The sequence below is a fragment of the Erithacus rubecula genome (assembly GCF_903797595.1).
Source record: "Erithacus rubecula genome assembly, chromosome: 2".
Classification (NCBI taxonomy): domain Eukaryota; kingdom Metazoa; phylum Chordata; class Aves; order Passeriformes; family Muscicapidae; genus Erithacus; species Erithacus rubecula.
This window is the reverse complement of record NC_136685.1, coordinates 34,694,382-34,719,640: the sequence shown is the minus strand read 5'-3', so window position 1 is coordinate 34,719,640 and position 25,259 is coordinate 34,694,382. Positions and strand designations below refer to the sequence as shown.

Below are 25,259 nucleotides of genomic sequence, written 5' to 3'. Positions count from 1 at the left end.
AAATCTAAAACTATGCTTTAATTTTACTATTTTAGTTGAGTTTTTTTTTTTTTTTCTTATGATACCATTAGAATGTAAATACTATTGGAATAAAACACAACTACTGTAACAAAGTTAAAATATTTATTCACCAGTACTCATCCATTCCCACAAAAGATTCATGCATGCTGAAATCAGTCATAAAGGAACACTGTACTCCTAAGTCAGTTTGCCATGAACATTAAAACCAATAAGCAAGGAATAAATCAATTGAATCAGTAAATAAAAGCTGTATTTTTCTATGTTCCATTTACTTACAAGCTTATTGCATAAAGTCTCTTTCCAAGTGAACACCTACACCACAAAGGTGGTGAAAAATAATATTATATTAATCACATTTGCATACAGTAAGCTTATTTCACAGTTACTTTCCCTTAACTTTTGCAATTTCAGTTTAGCAAATAATCTGTTTGTTGGGCAGGTTTGCTTTTTTTTTTCTTAAAGAAATGTATTTACTAGATGGAGTCAGAAATGTCTGTTTCATGGAGCATCCCAAGGGATGTTTTCCATATTACATTCATTATTACTTTATGAACACATGGAAAATAATGCTATACTGAATCAGAACAGTAATAGGGTCATTGGCCTGTATCACTATAGAAGTGGGCAACACCATGTGTTCTTCTGTCAGAAGTATCTAATTTATTAATTTGCTGTAGAACAGGTAACTGACATTAATATTATAAGTAGCTACATAATTTATGACATTAAAAGTGTAAAATTATTCATCAACAACAATTTGGGTAAATGTTCGGTATGTAATTAGGAAAAAGAGTTAACATGTGTGTGGGTGGTTCCTGTGTGGTACTTATTTTATGGTTTAAAGTCAAGGAAGAACACAAACTGAGCTCCCCATTACCTAAGTTAACATGGCTGAGCTGAACCCAAAGTAGTGATACCCATGGCACAGAGGATGAACTGCATCCTGGGAAAGTGACTTCTTGATTGTAGTGTCTGCTCTGCCAGGAAAAGGATTAAAACTGGTGAACAAAAACCACAGTTAAGTGTAGAAGCATTTAAGTACCTCTAAGGTAAATGAAAATTGATATATAGTAAAGAGGAATGTTATTATATCACAGATTATTAACACCTTGCAGTTGTTTTCTCAAAGCAATCCTCGAAATCACCACTACAGCCACCCTCACAGTCCTTGTTCAGACACAGCCATGTCACCTTTGGAAAGTCACAGGAGGACATGAGAGACTTGGATTCCTCTGCTGGTACACCAGAAGAGTCAGATTAAGTGTTGGAATAAAAGCAAGCAGGACATGCCTGTTCACAGAGTGTTTGATGTCACATGCAAACATCACCAGATGCCTGTGTAAATAGTTTCAAAGAGTCTAATGTGGCAAAGTCCATATATATGCATATAACACAACATCAGATGTAAACAATTACTTGTGCATTGCTAAATAAAATATACCCTCCCATTTTAACAATATATTATATATATAAAACATTATATTTTTGATGTGCAGCTCTTACACTTGTTTAAAAGCATATCAGAATCTTAAATCTACGTGATCAGAACAGATTACTGCTCATTCATGATATCTTTTTGTACTAATCTTTCCCTCTCCAAATGATTTCGTTCCTAATTTTGCCTTACTGCCGACGTTGCAGCACGTTGCTCCCAATTTACCGAAATCAGATACTGAGTATCTTGCTGTTGCTCTTCGCTTCTCGCCCTTTCTGAACATGCCTTGCACTGGATTCACTTTCTTTTCTCACCAGTCTTCGGCACCACCTGGTGTCTGACTTGTTGCTTGTTTTTTCCATAAAGGATAATCAGCACCTTATTTCAAACAGCATAAAGTAACATTATAATGGAAGTGCATTTAGCAGTTAGGGAAAATAATATTAGTCTTTTGCAGTAGCAAGACCTTCAATTTTAGCTAGGATGAGAAGATTAGTATCTGATCATGACAAAAGCCTTCAAAGATAAAATTCAGAAACTTCTAACATAGTCTGAGAACCTAATGACTCAGTTATGCAAACTACCTAACTGAATACCTCAATTACTCTGAGAGGATATTCTAGGGAAGAAACTATATCTAATAAATTCCAGTTATAAAACGCAGGAGGAAAATGTGTAATGAAGTTTGTAATAAATTCTAGATGGATGAAATGATGTTCATTGTTTTAATATATTCACAGAACCTAAGGGCTTCCTATTATATCTGTACACACAGCTCTGGTTAGTTCTGAAAGCTGTGACACCTACTGACTTCCAAAGGCAGCACATCTGGCTTATGGCAAAACAGAAAGTGCACACAGAACAGTACTGAAATGTAAGTAACTGGAAAATTAGGTACAAAAATAATCTCTTGATATTGTTTCCTAATGCTTCACTGAAACCACCTGGACTGGTTTTGGCTGATGATGCCTATATAACTTAGATCAAAGTAACAAGGTGCTTACATAGCTTGAGTTATAAGATATCAATATAAAATAAATCATGACTTTGTATATATCAATATAACCTGATATATCAATAAAACCTAAATAATTACTTTAACATATCTATATAAACTGAATCATAGCTTTTTATACCTATATAACCTGAAACATAACTTTTTATACAATGTAATGGCTAGTATATGGTTAACTAGTTGCTTAATGCTGAATAGGCAAAAAAGAGGAAAAAACTCACCAGGTGGATAGCTTTAGAAATAGATAAGTATAGTACTAATGAAAAATTAGCAAGTACAAATCAAATTAGCCTCAAAACAAAGAATTTAGGCTGGTTAAGACCAGACAAACCAAGGAACACTGTAACTGCACATGCTTGGAAGACAAAGTTGAAAATTTCAGATGTGAAGATCTTGGAAGCCTTCATCAAAGACCCTCAATGACCCTCAAACTGGGGAGATGCAAGTGTAGTGCAAAAGAACTATCTAACAACCATGAGATCATTCTCTGTAAATTACTTCTTGGGTGTATGTGATGATGTTGTAGTTACACAGTGATACTAAGCAATACTTACTGTCTGAATATACCACAGCACTTGACAAGGGTGGGTGAGTTAGGTGGAGAAATCCCCCTCACCATTAGCACTGCAATAAACAAATACCTGCTCTTTAGACATTGGTCTATGGGGATTTATTTCCAGCCCATCTTTCAGGCATCACTGAGATGTTAATTTTCATAGTAGCTTGTCAGGTGCTGCATTTTGCATTGGTGACCAAAACAGTATTGAGAACATTGGGATGTTTTAGCCAACACTGAATAGGTCTTGCACAGCATTAAGATATTCTCTGCTTCTCATGCTGCCCTGACAGTGAGCAGGCTGGGGTGCTGGGGAATATGTCAGGGGACACAGCTGGAACAGCTGGTACAGCTGACCCCAATTGACCAAAGGGATATCCCAGACCATATGATGTTGTTCTCAGCAATAAAAAAAATAGGAGAAGGAGGGGCCATTTGGAGTTATGGTGTCTTTCTTCTCAAGTCACCATTGTGAATTATGAATCCCAGTTTACCTGGAAATGGCTAAGCACATACCTGCCAATAGGAAATGGTAAATAAATTCCTTATTTTTTCCTTATGTTTATTTCAACTGCTGATCTTTGTCACTTTCACCCTTCTGTGAAAGGAAGGAGAGAGTAAGTGGCTGTGTGGGTTTAGTTGCTAGAGGAGTTAAACCAGGCCACACCTTAAATATTCCTTTCACATGGACAAACACTGCAGGGCTACAATTCTTCAACTGAGTCCATGTAATAGACCTCTTAAAGCCCAAGGAGAATTTTGCACAGGCTTTCTGTATGGAAACAAAGATTTTGTTAAGCATACCTCTCTGCATGCCATCTTTCTGGGTGTGCTTTTTCACAAAAGAAACAGAAGGCCCAGGACAGAGTTATCTCTGCTACACTACCAAGCCTGTTACATCCTGATTAGAATAAGCTGCACTACCTACAAGGATCCACCTAGTTCCACATTCACTTCTGGATATTAGGGAACATCTGGCAAAAAGCAAAACCTGAGGAATTACGTCTGTCCAAGCCTCCAGCTTTTTTCAGCTCAGGCCGTTTCCCAAACCTGATGCAGCCTGCTATTTCAGTAGGCATGGATTTCATTTTCTTTGCAGCACCTGCTCAGTCTTCCCTGAGACCCGTGTAAACTCTGCATTTGCAGCAGCCTTTGCTGACTGCTCCTGTGGCAGGACATGATCCCCTCAGCTGCTTCCAGCTAAGGTCCGGTTACTTTCCTGTTGTGGCTCGAAGGTGCTAACTCAGAATCAAAGAATCCATAAGGTTGTAAAATCCCCAGAGATCGAGCCCAGCCCACGACCAAACATCATCACTTTAACTAGATCATGGCACCAAGTGCCACGTCCAGTCTGCCCTTAAACACCTCCAGGGACGGTGACTTCACCACCTCCCTGCGCAGCCCATTCTAATGCCTAATCATCTTTGTGAAGAAATTCCTTCTGATGTCCAGCCTAAACCTCCCCTGGTGCAGCTCATGACTGTTCTCTTATTCTGGTTGCTGAGGGAAGAGGCCGAACCCCAGCTGGCTGCAGGCTCCTCTCTGCCAGTGCAGGGAGCGATAAAGTTCCCCTGAGCCTGCTTGTCTCCAGGCTGAACTCTTCCAGCTCCCTCAGGCGCTTCTCAGAGAATTTTCGCTCCAGCCCCTTCACCGGCTTTGCAGCCGCCCCTGCACAGCTAGGCGGAGCCTGCAGCAGCCGGTGACCCTCCCCTCCCGGGCAGAGCAGCCCCAGTTCGCGCTGCCCTCTTCCCGGCCGGGCGCCACCCCTGTCCCGAGCCCCGGAAGCGGAAGCGGCTCCCGGCGCTCCGTGTGCGGCGGCGGCCGAGGCGGAGCCGGCTCTGAATGGAGGCGCCGCGGGCGAGGGGCCGCTGAGCGCCCCGGGGCCGCCCCGCTCCCGCGCCCCCTCCCCGCCTCCCTCCCTCCCTCCCTCCCCGGGGCCGCCCGGGCCCCGCCATGTCTTACAACAAGATCCCGCCGCGCTGGCTCCACTGCCCCAGGAGGGGACAGCCCGTGGCAGGTGAGCGCCCGGCCCAGTCCGGCCCTGCCCGGTCCCCTCCCCTGCGGCGCTCCGCTGCCCGCCGGTCCCGCTCCTCCTCGGCGCCGGGACCGCCGCGGCATCTCGCCCTCTGTCCCGGCCGGAGCTCTTTGTCCCGGGGCTGCGGCTATGCAGTGTTCCCCCGAGTTCCTGGCCGGTGTTTGTCCCGGAGCTGACTCCCCCTGGGCGGCTGTTGTCCGTCAAGCCCGGCCCGCAGCAGCGCTTTGCCGGCAGCGCCGGGCTCGCCCTCCCTTCGGCCGGTGCCCGCTCGGACACGGACTCGCCCCGGCCTCACCGGGGTGCGGGGTACGGGCCCCCTCCTGCCCCCGGAGCCTTCGTGCTGGGCTCTCGCTTCCACTGGCTCGGTTTCGGACTGAAACTTTTCGTCTCTGTCACATGTGATGAGAGAAGTGACAGCCAGGCGTGCAGAGAGTGCCATACTGGGGCTGCTAAGTTGATCAGAGGCTTGGAGCATTTTTCTTAGAGCTGAGCTTGTTCAGCCTCAAGAAGAAGTGACTGAGAGGAGATCTCGTTAATGTATATAAATATCTAAAGGGTGGGTGTCAGGAAAGTGGAAACAGGCTCTTCTCAGTGGTGCTGAACAGTAGGACAAGAGGCAATAGGCAGAAACTGACGCACAGGAAGTTCCACTTGAACGTGAGGAAGAACTATTTTACTGTGCAGGTGACTAAACTGGCACAGATTGCCCTGAGAGATTAAGTCTCCCTTACTGGAGGTACTCAAGGTCCGTCTGGATGCAGTGCTGTACAATGTGCTGTAGGATGACCCTGCTTGGCAGGGAGGATGGACCAGACAGCCCTCTGTGGTCCTCTCCACCCTGACCAGTCTGTGACACCAGATGATTCTGTGCAGCCTCTTCCATGTTTGGTTCTCTTTTTCCTAAATCTCTGTAGTCTTATCTGTGTCAGTTTGTTACTCTGCTGACTGACAGTGCCCTTCCAGTCACCAGTGTGTTCCTGAGTTCTTTAGCTGGAAAATGAGTTAAAGTGGTGTACTCCAGTGTTACACTTGTCTTTCAGAGTTTGTCAGTGGTTGCTGTCTTCTTGGATATTACATTCTTGCCCATGATGGACTGTCTCAGTTGTTACTTTGAATCAGTCTTTGTATCTAGTCTGGCATACAGTGGCAGTGAATTCAGTATCATCTAGACACATGTTTTTGATTGTGTGTTAACCATCACACTGACTTCAGGTGAATTTTTCCTCTGCTTCCTGGTATGAGATAAAGCAAGCAAACATCTCTTTCCAGCTTTCTCAAGTTCTTCTTTTCTTTATAATGCAAGCAATTCCAATCCCCAGTTGCTGTTTTTTTTTTTTCTCCAATATTTTCTAGTTTTCACTCCTTTCATATCCCTCTCTGTGGTGATGTAAAGGTATGTTTTCAAAACACATGTGCTACTCAGTGTTATTTAAACTGGGACTGTGCCATGATTTACTTAATAGTTACAACTCCTGTGTTTTCCATTGCACATTTCCACATCATGTTGCATTTTTTTGATGGCTCTTGCTTGTGGAATGGAAGACACTGATGAGTATATTTAGAACCTCAGTTGGTTTAATCCTCAGTAACCATCAGTATTTAACATCAACTGTTCGTTTTGTGGATTATTGGTTTTCTTCATGTTCTTTGTATTTCTCTGAACTTGGCTCAGTTAAATAACAGTGTTGTCGGATTGCTCATGTCCATTATTTCTTTCTCCTGATCATGGCCATGTGCATTACTTTGTATCTAATAAGAGAGATATGATAGCCTAAGCCTTTGACCATGACAAAAACAGACTAATGATTCTTTATTCTGCGTTTTTCTTCTCAGCAAGTTCTTGATCTCTGTTAGTTGTGGCTTTTGTTTGTCTGTCTTTTGAGCCGTGGTTTCTCAGAAATAGCAACGTAGAGTAAGCACGAATGAGGGTCATCAGTGTGTCATCTGCTGTGCCATCACTGCTTGTGTGTTTGTTTATTCAGGAACTGCAAGGTAATTCTTTTCCATTCCATGTGATCATGCACAGGAAGTTAATGCACAGTAAAAAACCTGAAAGTGCTTGGCTCCTTTCTTTGGGTGCTTTATCAGGATGTGTTCTCATTCTCCTGATTTTTAGTTTTTTAGTGTGAACAACTTACCAGAAGTAATGGTATTCCATCAGTCTTCTTCCCTTTTTTGCTTTTACATTCAAAGACACCAGCAGTTTTACAGGAGATAATTTTTACGGTTTTATTAGTGTTGGTATTGTCTCCCATATATTGCATTCTAGTTTTAATTAGTGTTTAAATCAGATTTCTAAGTCCCTGTGTGTGACTTTATTTCCATCTGATAATGTATTAGTAATAGTGTTACTAAACAAGGTTTGTATGGCTTCTGTGGACTCATATTTATCATGTGTTTGATCATGATACTCTTGTCTCATGGTTGTGGCATCTAGAATTTCTAAATGCAATGCAAGTACTAATGAGCCCTGAAGCTGCTCTTGGTGAGATTGAGTTAAATCAGGGTAACAGGGCTCTTTATCCTGGATAGGGTGAATTCTCCCATTATTTTTGAGTTTACTTCTTTAAATATTGGTAGTTTTGTGCCACTTTCTGGTTTTATGGTACAGGAGTTCCTCAGAATTACACATTTTCACATTCATTGCATTGTAATAAAACATCAGTCATTTCAATGAAAAGAGCTTTCTCTGAGTACTTAGATCTGAAATGATAAGTTACTGCCTTGACACCACCATCTCAGCAAGTATCTGCTTTTCATGACCATTGAAAACCCATTCTCTGGGCAATTTTGCCATGGAAAGTGCTAGCAAGATATGAAAGAAAAGGCATGAGCAGTGTCTCAGCAGTGGTTTCTAGCCTCCTTCTATTGATGCATATTAGTTAATCCTGTTCTAGATACACATCTAGCATGCAGAACAGGGGGATATTATGGAAAGCATCTATATTGCATATAAGAAAGCACCTTTAATAAGAGTAATGCTTCTGGTTCAGGAAGTTTCTGAGCTATAGCTTGTTATAGTTGGGGAGAACGATCTGATGATGGATTCTCTTTCCCACTGTTTTGCTATCTTTCCTGGCTGTCTGTTATTGGTCTGTGTTGGTGATGACATACTAAGTGAAATGGATGCTTTGATCCAGCATAGTTCTCTTGAATCAGAAAACTGTTGCTTTTAAGAGATATTGGGGTTTTTTAATTGTGGATTTTACAATTTAATTTTATTTCCTTAACCTCAGTCACTTTATCCATTGCAGCCTTCATAATCAACTCTCAATCTAAACATACATGGTCATACATAATTATGTATATCATGCTTTGAATTGATAGCTTCATGTCACAGAAAATTAGGCTAAATTAAGAGTATTTTTTCACTGGTATACTCTAGAATTTAGATTTGAAGATAAAAATGTGGCAAAGATAAAGCATATACATGTAGAAGATATGATGTCTTACACTGTTCACTTCGATTTCCCTCAGATTTATCCACTTAATGTCTGTGCTCTCATTTTATACTGGGCTCTTATTTTTAGAATTTTTATCTATTTTTCAGCCTAAAGAAATACCATCTGTTAGACAGGTAACTAATTGGTTTTTAATAGCCACTTTCCAGAACTATTTGACAAATTTGTACTTAATTGTGGAAATAGGTAATAATCAGTTTTCAGTGTTCCAGTAATGTTTTGAAGTTAATTTGGAAATTCTATTGAGAAGTTATAATTAGTGTCATAGTGTAGTTTAGGTACTCGCATGACTTGGGATGCTTTGATATACATGTAAAGTATCACTTTGTTACTGTTGAATCACCTAATTCAGCATATGATTTTTTAATCTTCAAAAGCTTATGCATGGAAGCTTAAGTTGAGTTGGAATCAGCTGTTACTGCATCACTTCTTTAGCATAAGATGTAAGGCAAAACTGTGAAGAGAGACTAGCTACTGCCTCCTTTATACATGTCCATATTGCTCAAAAAGTTTAGAAATCTTTTTAGAATTAAAGCTTAGATTTTTGGTAGCTTGATCATGCTTAATGAGAGGCTTGTATGCACACAGGGAAGGAGGGTTTTCAAGCATCTGTACAAAATCCAAATTGCAAAATTTCCAGGTAGAGAAGAAGAAACTGGAATTTATAGAAGCTGAGCACCTAAGTACTTCCAAACATCTGTGTTTCATCTTTGAAAATCATAGTAAATGGGCTCTATATGAAATATTCATCACTTCCACAGCTGTCTGTAGGTATTCAAATGCTGAAAGGGGATGCTGACTGGACTACTTTGTCTGTCTTTTCCTGTCAGTGAACAGGAATATATTTTGGTTGCTCAAAAAGAAATCAGAATGTAAGTTCAGATGCTAAGTCAAGGTTTGTGTTACTAGGAAGAGAATGAACTTTTTCATTTTCTGTTCCAGAAGATAGGGAACAGGAGAGTTCTTCTGTGTGACTGTACAGTCTCTTAGGAGATGCTACAGTAAACAATTGTACTCTACAGGCACTTTTCCCACTCTTTTCCCAGCAACTTGTAAAGGATTGTGATTTTCTTATGTAGCCACTGACTCTTTTGTCAGTGCAGCTCCTATTCCTGAGTGCCTCTGTTAAAAAAGCTTTGTTACATTCTTTGTGTTCCATAATTAATGAATAGATGTGTTAGTATGGGTGTGACAAGTAGCACAGTCCAAAAACTTTCAAGCACGATGTTATTTTGCAAAAATTAGGGTGATGATAGGTTTTTGTGTTTATATAATATAAATTTAGGATTTGCATAATTAGTCTGTACCAGAGGAGTATTATGAGTTAAAGTGGAGTGGCTAATAGAGGCTGAATGATAGTGTTGAAGGTGACAAGGAACACAGAGAAGCAAGAAAATTAGATAGTTGAGGAAATGGAGTGGAGGTATCCAACCCAACAGCCTTTACTAGGGTTGATGGAGGGTGTGTAACTGATGGGATGAAAAGGCAAAGGGCAATAAACTGAAATTTTTTTAACAGTCAAACAATGACTATAATGACTATAATTTATTACTATTTTATGTGATTGTTGATTGTATGACACAATAACTCTCTTTTAGCTGTTAATTTTGGAATGGTGTCAAGCAGGTGAACAGTGAAGCTGTTCCTCATGTTGCTCACTAATGTCTAGTCTGAGCTAACCAGTTGCATAAAGCTTCATAGTTTCCACATCTGTGTTTTCTGTGGTTTCTAATGTCTATTTCATGGAAGATAGTTGCTTCTTTGAGACTATATAGAGCATTGTTTTTTGTTTTTTTTTTGCAGAGATCTTAATTGTATGTTTGATTTGCAGGTAATCAAAGCTGATATTTACATGATTGGATGACAAACTGTAATTTTAAAATTCTATTTTAATGTTTTCAACTCTATTGAGTTTAAATTTTTTATTTTCTGTTGTGCTGTAGCCCCCAAACTTAAATCTTGCTAAAAGTTAGCTAAAAATGTTAAATTACACTGCTTTAGATGAAGTGACCTGTATTTCTTTTAAACTTTTAAATTTACTTGTGAATTCTGAGAACTCATAACTAAAAATATTCCAATTTACTGTTGACAGTACTATTTCTGCAATTATTTATTGTTGAAGGTGAATGTCTAAAACTGCTGAGCATGTTGCTTGAAATGCTAAGTTGTAACTGTTCATATGCATAAAATACTGCAAAATGTTATTGTCTTTCATAGGGAAGTTTTTACCTTTGAAGACAATGTTAGGACCAAGATATGATGAACAGGTTGCTGAAGAAAATCGTTTTCACCCGAGTATGTTATCCAACTACTTAAAGAGTCTGAAGGTAAAGTTAAATTTTCTAATAATTGAAATATTGCTTTGTTCACTCAAGTGTTGCTTTTCAGATCTAAGGAAAAAGTGCTTGATGGCTTTGTTTGGGACACCTGTGCAGAAATCTTTTTTGTTTGTTTATATTTCCAGGTCTCCTCAGCAATTAATGGATTGCAAGTGTTTTCTTACAAGTTAGAGTTCTCCAGACTAAACAAACCCAGCTCTCTCAGCTGTTACTCATAAGAGACTCTTTGTTACTCTTCTGTGTTCACCCTCCAGCACCTCAATGTTCTTTTTAGAGTGAGGGGCCCAGAACTGAGCACAGCACTCGAGGTGTGGCCTAACCAGTGCTGAGTGCAGGGTGATGATCACTGCCCTGCTCCTGCTGGCCATGCTATTGCTGGACAGGCAGTGTATTGCTGTACAGGCCAGGTGCCATTGGCCAGTTGGGCAGTGCAGTGTTGGCTAATGCTGAGCCAGCTGTCAGCCAGCACTTCCCTTTCTGCCGAGCAGCTCTCAAGCCACTCCTCCCCCTGCCTGTACCTCTGCCCGTAGCACTGCCCAGGGCTGCTGTTACCCCAGCACAGGACCCTGCACTTGGCCATATTTAACCTCGTGGCATCCACCACTACAGACTTGTGGTTCTGGCTCGCTTCTTCATCCTCTATTTTGCCAATTTCTCTCTGTGTGTTTCAGTTTGCATGTTGTTCTGCACTGTAGCACAACTGTGACAGTAAAGGTGGGGAACAGCACCTTTGCAGCCTTTCATGTAGGTCTCTGAAGTGTTATGGCCGGTCTGGTGCACCTGGAGATCAGGGAAATGGGATTTTGAGCCTGCCAGGCAAAGAAAGGCCTACCACCTCATTAATTTAATTGGTTATTATATTTTATATAGACGTTTAATGCCATTTGTTTTGATTGTGTCTGTGAGATGAATCATGCAAGTGGTGTTTTTTCTGTGGGTTTTTTCATTTGCAGTAATGTAATAAGAAAGTATGATCAGTGAAGCATATGTGCCTGTTCTCAGTGCTTGAACTGGTAGGATTTTTCTTGTTAGAGTTCTTGTATCTATGCTGTTGTGATCCACTCTAACCACAGAGGAATTAAACAGAGCTCTCTGTGAATAAAATGGTCAGAATCCTGAGGTTCAAAATATTTCCTAAAACATGATTAGAACCAGTCAAGGGTTAAATGTTGATACCAAAAAATGGATATAGTTTATTTAACAATAAAAGAAGCAAAGAGATAGAAAGAAATAGAAAAATTATATGGGTGGAGCGCAGAAAGAGTGACAGAGACAGATTAAATAGAAAGATACCACCCTTCTGTGGGTCCTAGTGACATCTTGCTGCTCCCCTCCGTCTAATCTTCTTGGTGGGGAGGGTCCCCTGCCACAGAGTATAGAATCCAGTGGATTAATATGAGTTTGGGTCAGGTGGGAATGCCCAGGTGCCTCCTCTGGCGGGGGAATGTTTGACAGTGTCCCTTGGAGGGCTCTGTGTCAATTGCATCATTTTGCTTCATGTGCAGTGCTCTGGTGCAAAGTCTGGGGAACCATTCAGGGGGACTTTGATGGGCCAGGACTCCCCCTCTGCTGTCCCTCTCGTGACTATCCTGTCAATGTGGCTTTCCTGGGGTGGGGTGCCCCACAGCTGAGCTGGTCTGTGCAGGGTGGTCACTGCTGTGTGACCACCCGGAGGCCACACACCCAAAACCTCTCCTCCTCCCCTGGGCTGGGGGAGAGTCTGTGCAGACCTGGCAGCTGATAAGCCTGGGGGTATGGCTCCCCCTGAAGCTGCTGGGCTTAATTCTCCTGTGGAAGTATTCTTCTCCTCCAGCCCAGACCTGAGAACAGTGCCACTTTTACCTTATCTCAGATCACCTTACAGTCCAGGGCCTCAGTCAGGGGAGCCCATTCATGGTGGGCTTTGGTGATGCAGCTTTTATTGGTGTAGCTTCATTAAGCTGTTTTAATGGACAAAAATCTGTCATAAAATGTTTAAACCATAATATTTCAGTCTCTGACATGTGCATCTAAATTTTATTTGAGTTCCTCTTTTATGCATTACGTTATTTTTGACTCTGACTGGATTTGATAGGCATACCTGGAAATTTTCCCAAACCAATCTTATTCATGTTTTAAAGTAATTTAAAATTCTGTGTATATTTTGAAGTTACAGAGAATTTCACAGCCTTACTCATAATTTCTAAATACTTGCCTCCTTAGGATTTAATTTGCCACCAAAAATAAATAAACATGGTGAGAGTTTGTAGCCTTTCCAGTAGTCACATCCTATCAGTTCTGTTGTAATGCTACAAATTCATGTCTTGAGTGACATCAGATTATTAGAATTTGATAGTAAAATTAGTAGCATGAGGATCCCTTATTTTGGTAATTCTGATTAACAGGCAGAACATAAAATTTCTCTGAAACCTTCTGTTCTTGTCAAATCTATTACATTGTATTGGACTCTGGCATTGTTGATGAGTGTTTACCATTTGAAAATATATATTTCTTTTTTATTTGCCAAGTTATGTAGTGGTTACTGGACTGCTCTATTTGTAGATCACCAGTTTACCAACAAGCCAGCAATGACACAAATGTGAAGTTGAGGAGCCCTGTAAGAGTGAGTTTTCCCACCCACAGTAAAAGTCCATGGTTCTATAATTTTATTGCAGTGTGTGTTTTTTACTGCTAATATTTTGCAGAATAATTACTTCTGAAAACTGGTGGTTATTACATAAATCCATATAATTTAGCTCCCAAATAAAACACTTCAGCAGAAACTTTTACATCTGAATTTCTTTAATAGCATGATACTGCTGTTACCACAGATCTTTGAAGGTACCAGTTTAGCTTTTAAGACAACATTTGTCTGGGAGGAACTGCCTCTAACAAGCTTCCTGTGTGATTCCTTTTCTCCTGGAGCTGGTTGCTGAAAATCTGAATGTTAGAAACTGATATGATTAGCCATGGCAGCCTCGTTTTTCTTCTGACTGCCAGTATTGGCATAGTATCTTAATGTTCTCTTAAATGAATTGCAGGAACAATTGGTGACAGTGTGAATAATTAATTTTATTTTTAAAATTTATTTCTTGAATCGGTAGGTTAGAACAGTTAAGGCTTTATACAGGTAGATTTATTTCTGTCACAAAAGAGCTGACATTAGTTAACTCAAAAGAATGTTTGAGTAATTAATATGCTCAACTTACAGAATTTCTATTAGAAAAATACTTAGCAATTTTCAGCCACATTATTGTTTTCACAGACACATTAAATCACTGATCTAAACTATTTTCCTCAAAGAAGAAATGCAAGAAAAAATTCCTGAGCCTGGAGTGAATTCACTATATTGTAGTATGTTCTCTCCTTCCTGGGCAGGATGTTTTCAATTTCCAGTGTCTAAGGAAAAGGTTCTGAGGTCACACAGGGGAACCTAGCAAAGCCCATTTCATTGCACAGCAGCAGACAAACACATGCACAAGGTATTAATAGCTGGAGATATCTGGAATGTGAGGAAATGAGGGGAAGGCTTTTATTTAATTCCAGTGGCAGTTTTCTGCATGGATTTTTTGAAAATCATAGTTGTATACTTTGATACGTTGTATAATCTCCCTGTTCTTTAAAAACTTCATGATTTTCTTGTGCTTTGCACTCTCTAAATTGTAATGTGCTATGTACAGTCAATCCCATGGACTGAGAATGCAAATGATTAGGCTTTCTGTAAATCAGGAAAACTGCTTTCAAGTCTTATGTGCTCTATACACCATAAATGCCTTTATAGCTTTGGATAAATTACTCTCTATGCCTATTTGCCTTACTGCTTCATGAGGTGTGTGAGGAACAGTGTCACTTCACATGAGCTTCAGTTCTATATGATTGAAATTATCTGTAATAATGGCAAAGAATAACAAAGTCAGATGTCCTACAGGCCTGAATTAAGTATTCTTGGAGACATTTGCAAATGCTGTAGGGAATGGAGAGGGAGGAAAGTAATCATTGAATTAATTGCCTTTGTATAATTCCTACAGTATTAATCACTGTCTAGGATGCCATCAGTCTCCACACTTAGCAGCTGGAGTGACACTTTATATTTGAAGTTTCAGTGGTGTAACATTGTTTTCAGGTGGACCTCCTTGTGAGGTGGTTTGTATTTTTGCAAAACACAGTAATAAGAGTAAATAAAACATTCTGGATACACAAAGCTGACAATGAGAAATTCAGAACTGATCTGGGTACTACTTTAGAAGTTGTAATGCTGTTGACATAACATAATGATGCTTTTTAATATTTATTGAATAAAAGTAATATCAAAGGATATAAATATTAACAAATGTGTATCATCAGAAGTTTGACTATCTGGAGATAGAGATGGAGAGCTATCTCTGTAGATAATTGTAAATTTTCCTTTAGGGGTCTTCTAAATAACATATCCATGTGAAATAGCTGTTTCTGAACTGCATGCAAGTTATAATTGGATTTTACCTTTTCTGAGTTGTATGGAAATTATGCTTTACTTTGTAATTCTTCTAACTGCACTGCTCAATTATTGCCAGTGTGTTGGTCCTATCTGAAAGCATGATATTGAAGTTTTTTGTCCACAAGCAATTGCTTGTGCTTACAAGACAGGAAATCAGAAATATGTTCTTTGCTCAGGTGTGTTAGTGAGCTGTTTTTGTACAATGAAACTGGTAGGTTTGTTGCTGGAAATTTTGTTTGAAGCAACAATCAGTAGGATATAATTTGATACTCTGTGTGTTTTGTGCCAGTGGATTTTCTGCTTTACATCCTTCTTAAAAATGTAATAACTTCCACAGGGTTCTTTGAAAGACTTACTTTCCAGATATAAAAACAAAAAACTAAGTTGATGCACAAGGGGGCACATTAGGGTAGAGTGGGCAAGACATCCTGGATTCAGGTGCATCCTAATGTCTGAGTGGTTGATACTGCCTCCTTAGCTGCTGACAGCATATTTAAATATCTGAAGTTGTTTTGCATTTCAGCTTTAAATAAAATGTTTTTAAGAATTCAATTAATTTGATTAATTTTAAACTTGAAAATGTGTTCATTTTTTTGCATTGTTTTGCACTCTAAGAAGACAGGTAAATTAAAATGAGTTATTTTTTATGAAAGTGTACTCATATGTTAAGTCTCAGTAGTTAATTTTTCTTATGATACTTTCACTGTGCCAGTGTTTAGTATTGTTCTGCTTTGCATAAGAGCACTTGATTCCATCAATTTGTCTTTTTAGCATGTTAAAGTAATTCTTTACCAGATTTTCCTGCTGTTAGCAGAATTTTCTTGTTTAGAATCATTGGTTGGAGCAAACTGAAGTTTTTGAATTGATGACTAGTGCTAATTTAGACACCAGCTTTCACAAAGATGCAGATGTCTGTAATGCTGGTAAAATACAGATTTTACAAAAAAATGCAAAATTTAATAATTTTTAAACTTACAAATGTAGTGTAGCCTGTGGTTGCTTTTAATTGTTGCGTTTTTAGACATTCAGTATTTATGCACTGGTATCTGAACCATGTATATAAGTTTATTTTTAATTTTTTTGTTTTTTGTTTTTTAGGTTAAAATGGGATTGTTGGTAGACTTGACCAACACCACTAGATTCTATGACAGAAATGATATAGAGAAAGAGGGAATTAAATATATAAAGCTCCAATGTAAAGGGTAAGTTGTGTGCACATCTTAATTATTTCTTTGTCTTTTAATTCGAAAGATCACATTGAAGAAATTAATTTTTTTTCCTCTTTTTTCCTTTCCCACAGGAAAAGGGGGTATCTAATCCATGTCTCCTAATCCATTTATTGTGTTTTTCAGGCATGGTGAGTGCCCTACACCTGAGAATACAGAAACATTTATCCGTGTATGCGAACACTTCAGTGATAAGAATCCTTCAGAGCTTATAGGTACATCCATTTTATGCCCATCATTAGTTTTTATTCTTTGTTTCATATTTGCTTGTAACTGCAGTCTCTTATTCTTAGAAGTCTGAGCAAAGGAATTTCCTCAGTACAGTGTTTGTGCATATATGAATTTGATTGCTTTTACTGCAAAACTAATAGATTTCTTTTTTTTTTTGTTAGAGAAGGTAGTATGTTTCTGCATCCATCAGTTTGATAAGGGCTGTTGACTTAATGCAGAAAATTATACAGGCCCAAGAGCTGTCTAAAAATACCTGATGCTTGCACTATGGTTTTGTAACTTCTGCTGATACAAGTGCAAGTTATGTATTGTGTTGACATTTGGTGGTCTGGTTTACTTGAAGTCATATTTGGTAACTGAATTATCAGAGATTCTTTAGCATATCTCCCAAAACTGGTAGTAGATACTAGGCTAAGTATTTCTTCTGTGGTATACTGTCTTGCAGTGAATATTTGAATTTCTAAGTGTATATTTTCTTCTACTCAGGGAGAAATAAATTCTGAGTTTAATTTGCATCCATTCTAGTTTTAGTTAAAACTATTTTATTCTGATTTTTGTCAGTCATATTAATGTTCATCTCTATCTGCAAACTATCAGAAACAAGAAATTACTTTGCAGGTAAGTTTCCAGAGTCAGAATGGATGATGTCCTCAATCCTCTTGAATGATAATTTTGCAGCCTTTTTGAATCTGAGTGTCTGTGTGACTTAAGAGCACATGGGACAGTTGTTTGTGCAAATATCACTGCTAAGAGCTTGGTAACCTAAGCTGGTATGTTCATGCAGTTTAGGATTCATCCACATGCATGGTAGGATAGCTGAAGTTACTGGAAGGGATCTGTGGAAATCAGCTGCTCAGTTACCCTTCTTTAAAACAGGGCCAGCTAAAGCAGCTTCTTCAGGACTATTGCCATTTGGCTTATGACCAAAGCATGAAGACTCCAACTTTTTCTGGTAGCCTCTGTTCCTACAATATACAGATGTCTTTTTTCCCATATTGAAACAGAATTTATTGTGTTTCAATTTGTAGCCATTGCTTCTTGTTCTCTTGCAGGATGTGATACCACTGAGATTTTTTTTTGAGTGCTTGAGAGATTTAATTTGGCCACACATTTTTTCACCTAGTTTTCTCTTAGATACTTATTTATTGCACACAGAATGCAGCTTAATTTGAGACTGCTGTGGTTTAACTCCTCCAGCAGGCAAGCCCCACAGCTGCTCCCTCCCTTCTCCTCTGGTGGGACTGGGGAGAGAATAGGAAGGGTAAAGGTAGGAAACTCACAAGTTGAGATAGAGACAGTTCCATAGGGAAGGCAGAAACTATGCACAAAAGCAAAGCAAGGGATGAATTCCCTGCTTCTCATGGGCAGGGGGGTGTTCAGCCATCCCCAGGAGAGCAGGAACCCACCACACCCAGCAGTGACTTGGAAAGGCAAACGCCATTACTTTGAATACCCTCATTACTCTTTCTTGTTCCCATTCTATGCACTGGGTGTTCTGTGGTCTGGAGAATCCCTTTGGTCAGTTTGGGTCAGCTGCTCTAACTGTGTCTCCTCCCAACTTCCCAGGCACCCCAGCTTCCTCCCCAGGCTGGCAGCACAAAAAGCAGAAAAAGCCTTGGCTCTGTGTAAGTGCTGCTCAGTAATAACAAAATCATCTCTATATCATCAATCCTGTGTTCAGCACAAATGCAAAACACAGCCCCACACCAGCCACCATGAAGGAAATTAACTCTGCTTTAGTTGAAACCAGGAAAGATACCTATGTGTTCTTCTCTGAATGGTAACACAACTATGTGGTTTAAAAGATGAGGAACTGCTAAATGGAAGTGGTGGGAGCAGTCACCAACAGTATTTCAAAACTTAGGCCAGAAGCAAGATATTGCTGGTCACTGATGCCACTCACTTTTCTTTTAGCAATTTCTTGTTTTCAGTCTCCTTTTGCAGTTCTTCCACCTGGTCCTCCAGTCATTGTTTTGAACTCAAAATAGTGGCTATGGTTAGCAATTTATATAGTGCATGGATAGCATGATGAGATCCTATGGTTAGCAGACCCATTTAGTTGATATTTTGACTTATGCCATTTTTAGTGTTGATTCGCTAACTTTTTGGCTTTGATGAATTGTGGAATGTTTTTCCATTATTTAAACGTCTCACCTCTATAGGGGATAAAAATCAATTAGAAAGATCCAAGGAGAAAATAGTGTGTTGACTAAACTTTTGAAGAACATGTTGTTTAGGCTTTCACAGTAAAAGAGTAGTGTTGGAATTTTCCTTTTCCTGTTTGTGAATTACTGAAATTTGTCATTCTGGGGAATGTTTCCTCTGACAGAGCATCAGAGGGACTGGTATGGAGGATGTTTATCAAAAGTGAAAGTGGTCTACAGCAATGATAGTACTGCACCTTGTGTGGTCTTTCTTTTCCAAGCCATTTGTTCTCTTGCTGAGATCCTTCTTCTGTTTGCCATGTGTATAAAATTATTAACTTAATCTTCTTAGCAGCAGTAACAGCTCAGGACTTAGTGACAGCAACTGTTTGTAATTTAGTCCTCAGTGTCACAATTAGATATGAAAAGAAACTGAAATGTGAATGATAAGTGATCAAAATTTTCAGTTTATCTAGAACAATATAGGAAGGAAACGTTATTTTTGCAGCGTGAAGGGCAGGAGCATGCCTGCCAGCCTTAAGGAAGTGACATGCAAAAATTTTGCTTCAGCAGAAAACAAAGGAGAAATGATTGTTAGAAATTAATTATATTCGGAAGCTAAAATCAATTTAATTTGATGCAAATTACACAGATTTAGGTATTTTTAAATAGTTAGAAATGATGAATCGAAAAAAAAAAGGTAATTTTTATCTTGCTTTATCAAGAAAGGAACCGTGGTGAGGTAGGCACAAAACCTGATCCTGTTACAGTTAATACATATTTTTTTTTACCCACTTGAAGTTGGTTTGGTTTTTTTTCATCAGTCTACTTTTGTAGGTACTTCCTTGGTTCTCCAGTTTAAAAAGTTTATACTTCAGTGTCAGGGAGTGTAAAAAAAGATAGATATTCACATTTGGTTTGACTAAGCATCAAGTGAATTGTTACTAAACTTACTTTACTAGCTGTGGTAGAGTAATGAGGAAATGAATTAAAGCTTAAGTGGCTTGCTTCATGGTGTTGTCTTCCAGGTCTTGCACTTTGGGTCACAACAACCCCAGCTAATGCTGCAGGCTTGGGGAAGAGCATCTGAAAAGCTGCCTGGCAGAGAAGGACCTGGGTGTGCTGGTCTACTGACCATGAGCCATCAGTGTGCCCAGGTGGCCAAGAAGGACAATGTCCAGCTGGGTTAGGAAGTGATTGTCCCCTGGTACTTGGCACTGGCTCAGGCACTGACATTCTGGAATGTGTCCAGAGGAGGTTAATGGAGCTGGTGGAGGGTCTGGAGCACAAGTCTTATAAGGAGTGGCTGAGGGAGCTGGTGTTGCTCAGCCTGGAGAAAAGGAGACTCAGGAGTGACCTTATCACTCTCTACAGCTCCCTGAAAGGTGGCTGTAGCTGTGGGGGTTGGTGACTTCCCAGGCAACCAGTGACAGGACAAGAGGAGATGGTCTTAAGTTGCACCAGGGAGGCTTAGGATGTTAGGAAAAATTTCTTCACCAAAAGGTGAAGTTGTCAAGCACAAGAAGAAATTGCACAGGGTAGTGGTTGAGTCCCCATCTCTGGAGGTATTTAAAAGATGTGTAGATGTGGCACTTTGGGACAAGGTTTAGTGGTGGACTTGGCAGTGCTGGATTAATGGTTGGTTCAATGTACTTAAGAGCCTTTTCCAACCTAAACAATTCTATGGTAACAACTTAAAAATATTAAGAATAATTGCTCTTGTGATGTTAATGGAAACTTTAATGATATTTATAATTTAAAATTAAGTAGGAGGAAGAGGCAACATCTTGCCTGAATTCTTCATGACATTTTTAATGGTACAAATTTTGAGGCTAGTCTATCACTAGATGGTGCTGTTGCCTTGAGAGAAAAAAAATGCAATGCATTTGACAGTGTATCCCTCCTTTCACTGGGGGGTGAATTCAGTAAAGCAGAGGCTGAAGATTTAATTCTTTTTTTCACATTGAAAAGATATGCAATTCAAGATGATTGTACTGTTGTACAGTTTTCTTTTTGTAGATTCTTTTTTTTTTTTTTCAAAACTAGTAAGTCTGGTCTTAGCATGGTAATAGGGAATTTGAGATAGCATTGTGGTCTATTGGCACCCTTTTCAATCTTGAGGTAAGGTAATCTGAATATAATTTTTTTGCCTGATGGTATGAAATGAATGTCATGCTTGATTATATTGCCTTCTGACAAGCATTTGAGCAGATTTGTGAATCTTATCTATATTAGCTGTATTTCAGTCACATTAGGTTAGTGCTCTTGATTGTGATCAGCTGAAGTGTTCTATACCTTGCTGCTGCTAATTTGCAGAAAGAATGTAATAAATTACCTTTTAGGCTTATGTGCCTTATGTGCTGCCATGATGGGAAGGGGCCCATTCATGTTTAACCCTTTAGTGTTACAGATCAAGGTGGGAAGATCCAAACCCACACTTTTGATACTAAATATGTTTGTTTAAACCACATGCAAGTGATTATGCCCTTTTCTTGTCTTTTCTAGGTGTCCATTGTACACATGGTTTCAATAGAACTGGATTTTTGATCTGTGCCTTTTTGGTTGAAAAGTTGGATTGGAGGTAACTTTCAATGTTAGTTCCTGGGGATTTGTGGAATGTGGCCCAAGGGTTCTTCAGTATGTTTCACTCATTTTTGGCAGCTATGCTAGTGTATTCACTATTTATTACTTGTTTTATAGCTGCCTAATTATCTTGAGTGGGCAGCCCATATTGACATTTCTGTGTCATCCCTTGGTAGCTTAGCCTGTTGCAGTCAAGAATTCCAGGTCTGCTAGGTCAAAAGTCAGATGTACCTGCTGTGTGTGGGCCTTTAGCATTGTATATATTATAATGTGTCTCTTTTCCAGGACATGCCCCACATTTTAAGTAAGAATGTAGAGTTCAGAGATTCCTGAAAGATTATTTTCTGTACTTTTTCATCTTTTTCATGTAGGTGTGCGTGTAGGTTTTTGGGCTTTTTTGAGATCTGAAGAGATTAACTAGAGCAACAGCAGAGTAACATACATACTTCTGAAGGATTGGGGGCAGACAAAACCCTTCTTAGTAGCTTGTCTTTTGACTAAAGTTTACAACATGTTTCTATACAGACTCACTCATTTCTTCCATCTTTTAAAAATATTGGTTCTTTCATACAGAGTAATTATCTTTTTTAGGTAACATTAGTTTTAAAAGAAACCTCAAACCCAAACAATGCATGTACCATCCTGTTGGACATAACTTCTGCTGAACTTTTGTTTCATAGTATTTACAAAACACTATTTCCTTCTTGACAGAGTCCTGTGAAAGTCATGTTTCTTGACAAGCCCATTAAACATTCTAATGATAATTCTTATGTGTGGTCCTTTAAGTGAAGAATATTCTGCTCCTGTTGCAGTATTTTCTTATGACTGGACAGTTATTATGCTTACCATACATGTGCAAGCTGTTTGTAAAGAACTGGGTAATTCCTGTCTGTTAGTAAACCTGGAATAAAGACATTGGAGTAATGGAGACTGAAAACCATTGGTGATGGGTGGTTGAATCTTTGCAGGATCCTAGCTGTGTATGTAGAAGGAAGTAGACACAGACAGAAATGTCTTTATAGTATGATTCTTGTTGTTCCTATGAATTAGAAAAAGTGTAGCTTTTAATTAAATTATTTAAAAGTAGCATGCAATAGTCAGACTTAGAATTGATCCTTTGTTCTGAAGAGGAAAGGCACTTGAATGTCTTTGGATCTTCTACTTTTATCCCACCTCTCTGTTTTCAGGCCTTGGTGGGAAAAGCTTAGAACTCATTAGCTATGTGTTATTTTTTTTGCTTTGGGAGTTAATTGTATCAAGTTCGTTCATCTCTGTCAGATTATTGTAATAGAACATCCAGATATACCCTGGTAGGAAAAAATGTCCACAGCAAAAGAAACAATTTTGGCAAGATGCTAGTTAATGCTGAGCATTGTATCAAGATAAATTTAATTTGCTGTATCATTCTTTAAAACAAGGCACTGTTTCTTGCTAATGAGGAAATAAGATCTTCCTGATGGAAAAATCCATCAATTTTCATTTGTTAAGCATATGATGTAGAAGTGTTGCTGCTGTATTGTGTACAGTGGGGTGTATTTTAGTTTAGAGAAAGGCCTGAAAGCTCTTCAGCTTTCTGATATATAAGGTCAGAAACCTTACTTGATTTTCTTTTCAACAACTCATTTTTCCCAAAGACTGCTGTGTTTCTAGACTCTGAAAATTGTTTTCTTTCAGCTAGGGTTCTCTATTTGAAATCTGTGCCTCCTCTTTCGGCTTTCATTGCCATCTATTCCAGAAGATTATAGAGCTCTTCTAATATCATCAGAGAAAAATTTGAGCATTTTTCAGACACCATAACTTTTGGTTTGTTTTGTCCTCTCAGTGGCATTCATTACAAAAGATATGAAACAATTTAAGAAAGATAGCAAAGTAAAAAATGTCTTATGAGAAAGAAAGTAGGAATTTCAAAAAGAGACTGGGGAAGAAGGGTCCTTCTATGTAACACAGACTCTTAAACTGTCATTTTTGAAATGATATCATGTGATAGTGTCACTCTGGAGAACATCTTGTTTTCTCCTCTTATAAAGAACAGAGGAGTGAATCAACCTTACTGGTTCTTAGACACTGTTTCTGTCTATTATGGGAAATTGATCTCTTAAAGTTCTCAGTCTTCATTCCACGCTGTACAGTTCAGACAAAAAAAAAAAAAAAAGGCATTTTGAATTAAATATCTGAAAAAAAGTAATGTCACAGGGTGTTGTATGTGCTTTTGTTCATTTTAAGATCCGTGCTTGTCAAGAAGCCTAACAGGGATATCTCTCTATTTTTGTGGTCTCTCCTCTCCCCTATACAGTAGGATTTTAAAATGTTTATCCTTGGAGCATTACTGCTGTTCACAGCCGTGATAAATGGAAGGCAGAATTATACCCAATGTTTTTAGTTAAACATTTTCATAGGATCTGTGAAAATGGCAACAATAAAACCCTTGTGTTATCCTTGCTGTTGTATATTTTGGAGAGTTTTCCAGTTTGCTGGTAAAGATGCATGGCTGTTAGTTTTGCTTTCTATTTTTTTTGTGGTCCAGCTTCCAATTTATTTGAGCAAGATTAAGTATTGGGTGCATAGTAAAAGGCTTCTGAACCACAGTCCTTTTATGAGAAATTTCTGGAAAGAGAAGTAATTTGAAAAGATTAGAGTGTTTTTTCCCAGTATGATGGCAAAACCTCTAATGAGAGGAAAGACAATTCTTAGCAGAGAAAAATATAACCATATTTGAATTTAAAACAATTGCATTTTTCTTCATTAAGTTTGTTGACATATTTCTTTCGTCTTTTTTTTTGTGTTCATGCAGTCCTCAGGTATTTACCTGCATGTCACTCATTGATTCTCTGTAGCAATGAAAAAAGTTTTATCTGTGATAAAACAGTGATCAGCAGACTAGGAGCTACAATAAGGACTCAAAGCAGCCTGAGCTGCACTTACTTGAGACCATTTGCAGTGCCAACAGAATTATACAGAATCTTGTGCAAGAGCCACTGCTACCAGACTCATCTAAGCATGGACTTTCAAATATAAGGAATGTTTTTGCAATTACTGCTTCAGAATTTGTATTGATTCTCAGTCCCAGTAATTTTTATGTTTGATAAAGCATGACCTGACTAAGACATGTAAATTAAACATCCAGAGTGATTTTCTTTCTTTTTTTTTTTTTTTTTTTTGACAGTATTGAGGCTGCTGTGGCTACTTTTGCTCAGGCCAGACCTCCAGGTATTTATAAAGGTGACTATTTGAAGGAATTATTTCGTCGTTATGGTGATGAGGATGATGCACCAGCACCACCAGAGCTTCCAGAATGGTGCTTTGATGAAGATGAAGAGGAGGATGATGATAATGGTAAAACTGGAGGCCCAGAATCAGAACCTGGCTCATCAAGCTCTTCCTTTGGCAAGAGGAGAAAAGAACGCCTAAAACTGGTAATTTTGATTTGAAACTTAATATTCTAATTGCTAAACATAATTTCATAACCTCATACCCATTAGTTACCTCATTGTACATGTTACAGAAGTGTCACTGCTCTTGCAAATGGAAGCATTGTCTCTGGAAAAAACTGTAGATCCATTGTAAACTTTTTTGTATTTGCTATGTGAACTTTGAATGTTAATATTCAACACCTTAAATATTCCAGTTGTAAAAATGACTTAAACATTTCCTAATTTATCAATTTTTTGAGATAGTAATGTGCTTTTTAATTATTCAGTCTGTCTTAAGAGGTGAAGTGTTATTGGAGTTGGGTTCAGTTCTTGTTTTTTTGTAGTCA

At 38.8% G+C, this 25,259-nt stretch overlaps 1 protein-coding gene across 2 annotated transcripts in view; it reads left to right on the top strand.

Annotated features, from left to right (window-relative positions):
* Nucleotides 1-25,259, top strand: part of RNGTT (RNA guanylyltransferase and 5'-phosphatase) — a 186,010-nt gene that overhangs the window by 12,413 nt on the left and 148,338 nt on the right. Inside the window, exons 1-6 of one of the 2 annotated variants that reach the window (XM_079328453.1) lie at nt 4,834-5,044; nt 10,741-10,850; nt 16,417-16,520; nt 16,671-16,759; nt 21,425-21,500; nt 24,666-24,915. In XM_079328453.1, the coding sequence (XP_079184579.1) occupies nt 4,981-5,044; nt 10,741-10,850; nt 16,417-16,520; nt 16,671-16,759; nt 21,425-21,500; nt 24,666-24,915 (693 nt within the window). In that variant the 5' untranslated portion in view covers nt 4,834-4,980. Of the gene's footprint in view, nt 1-4,833; nt 5,045-10,740; nt 10,851-16,416; nt 16,521-16,670; nt 16,760-21,424; nt 21,501-24,665; nt 24,916-25,259 lie in introns of those variants that run through there. The other variant, XM_079328454.1, reaches the window with a different exon arrangement.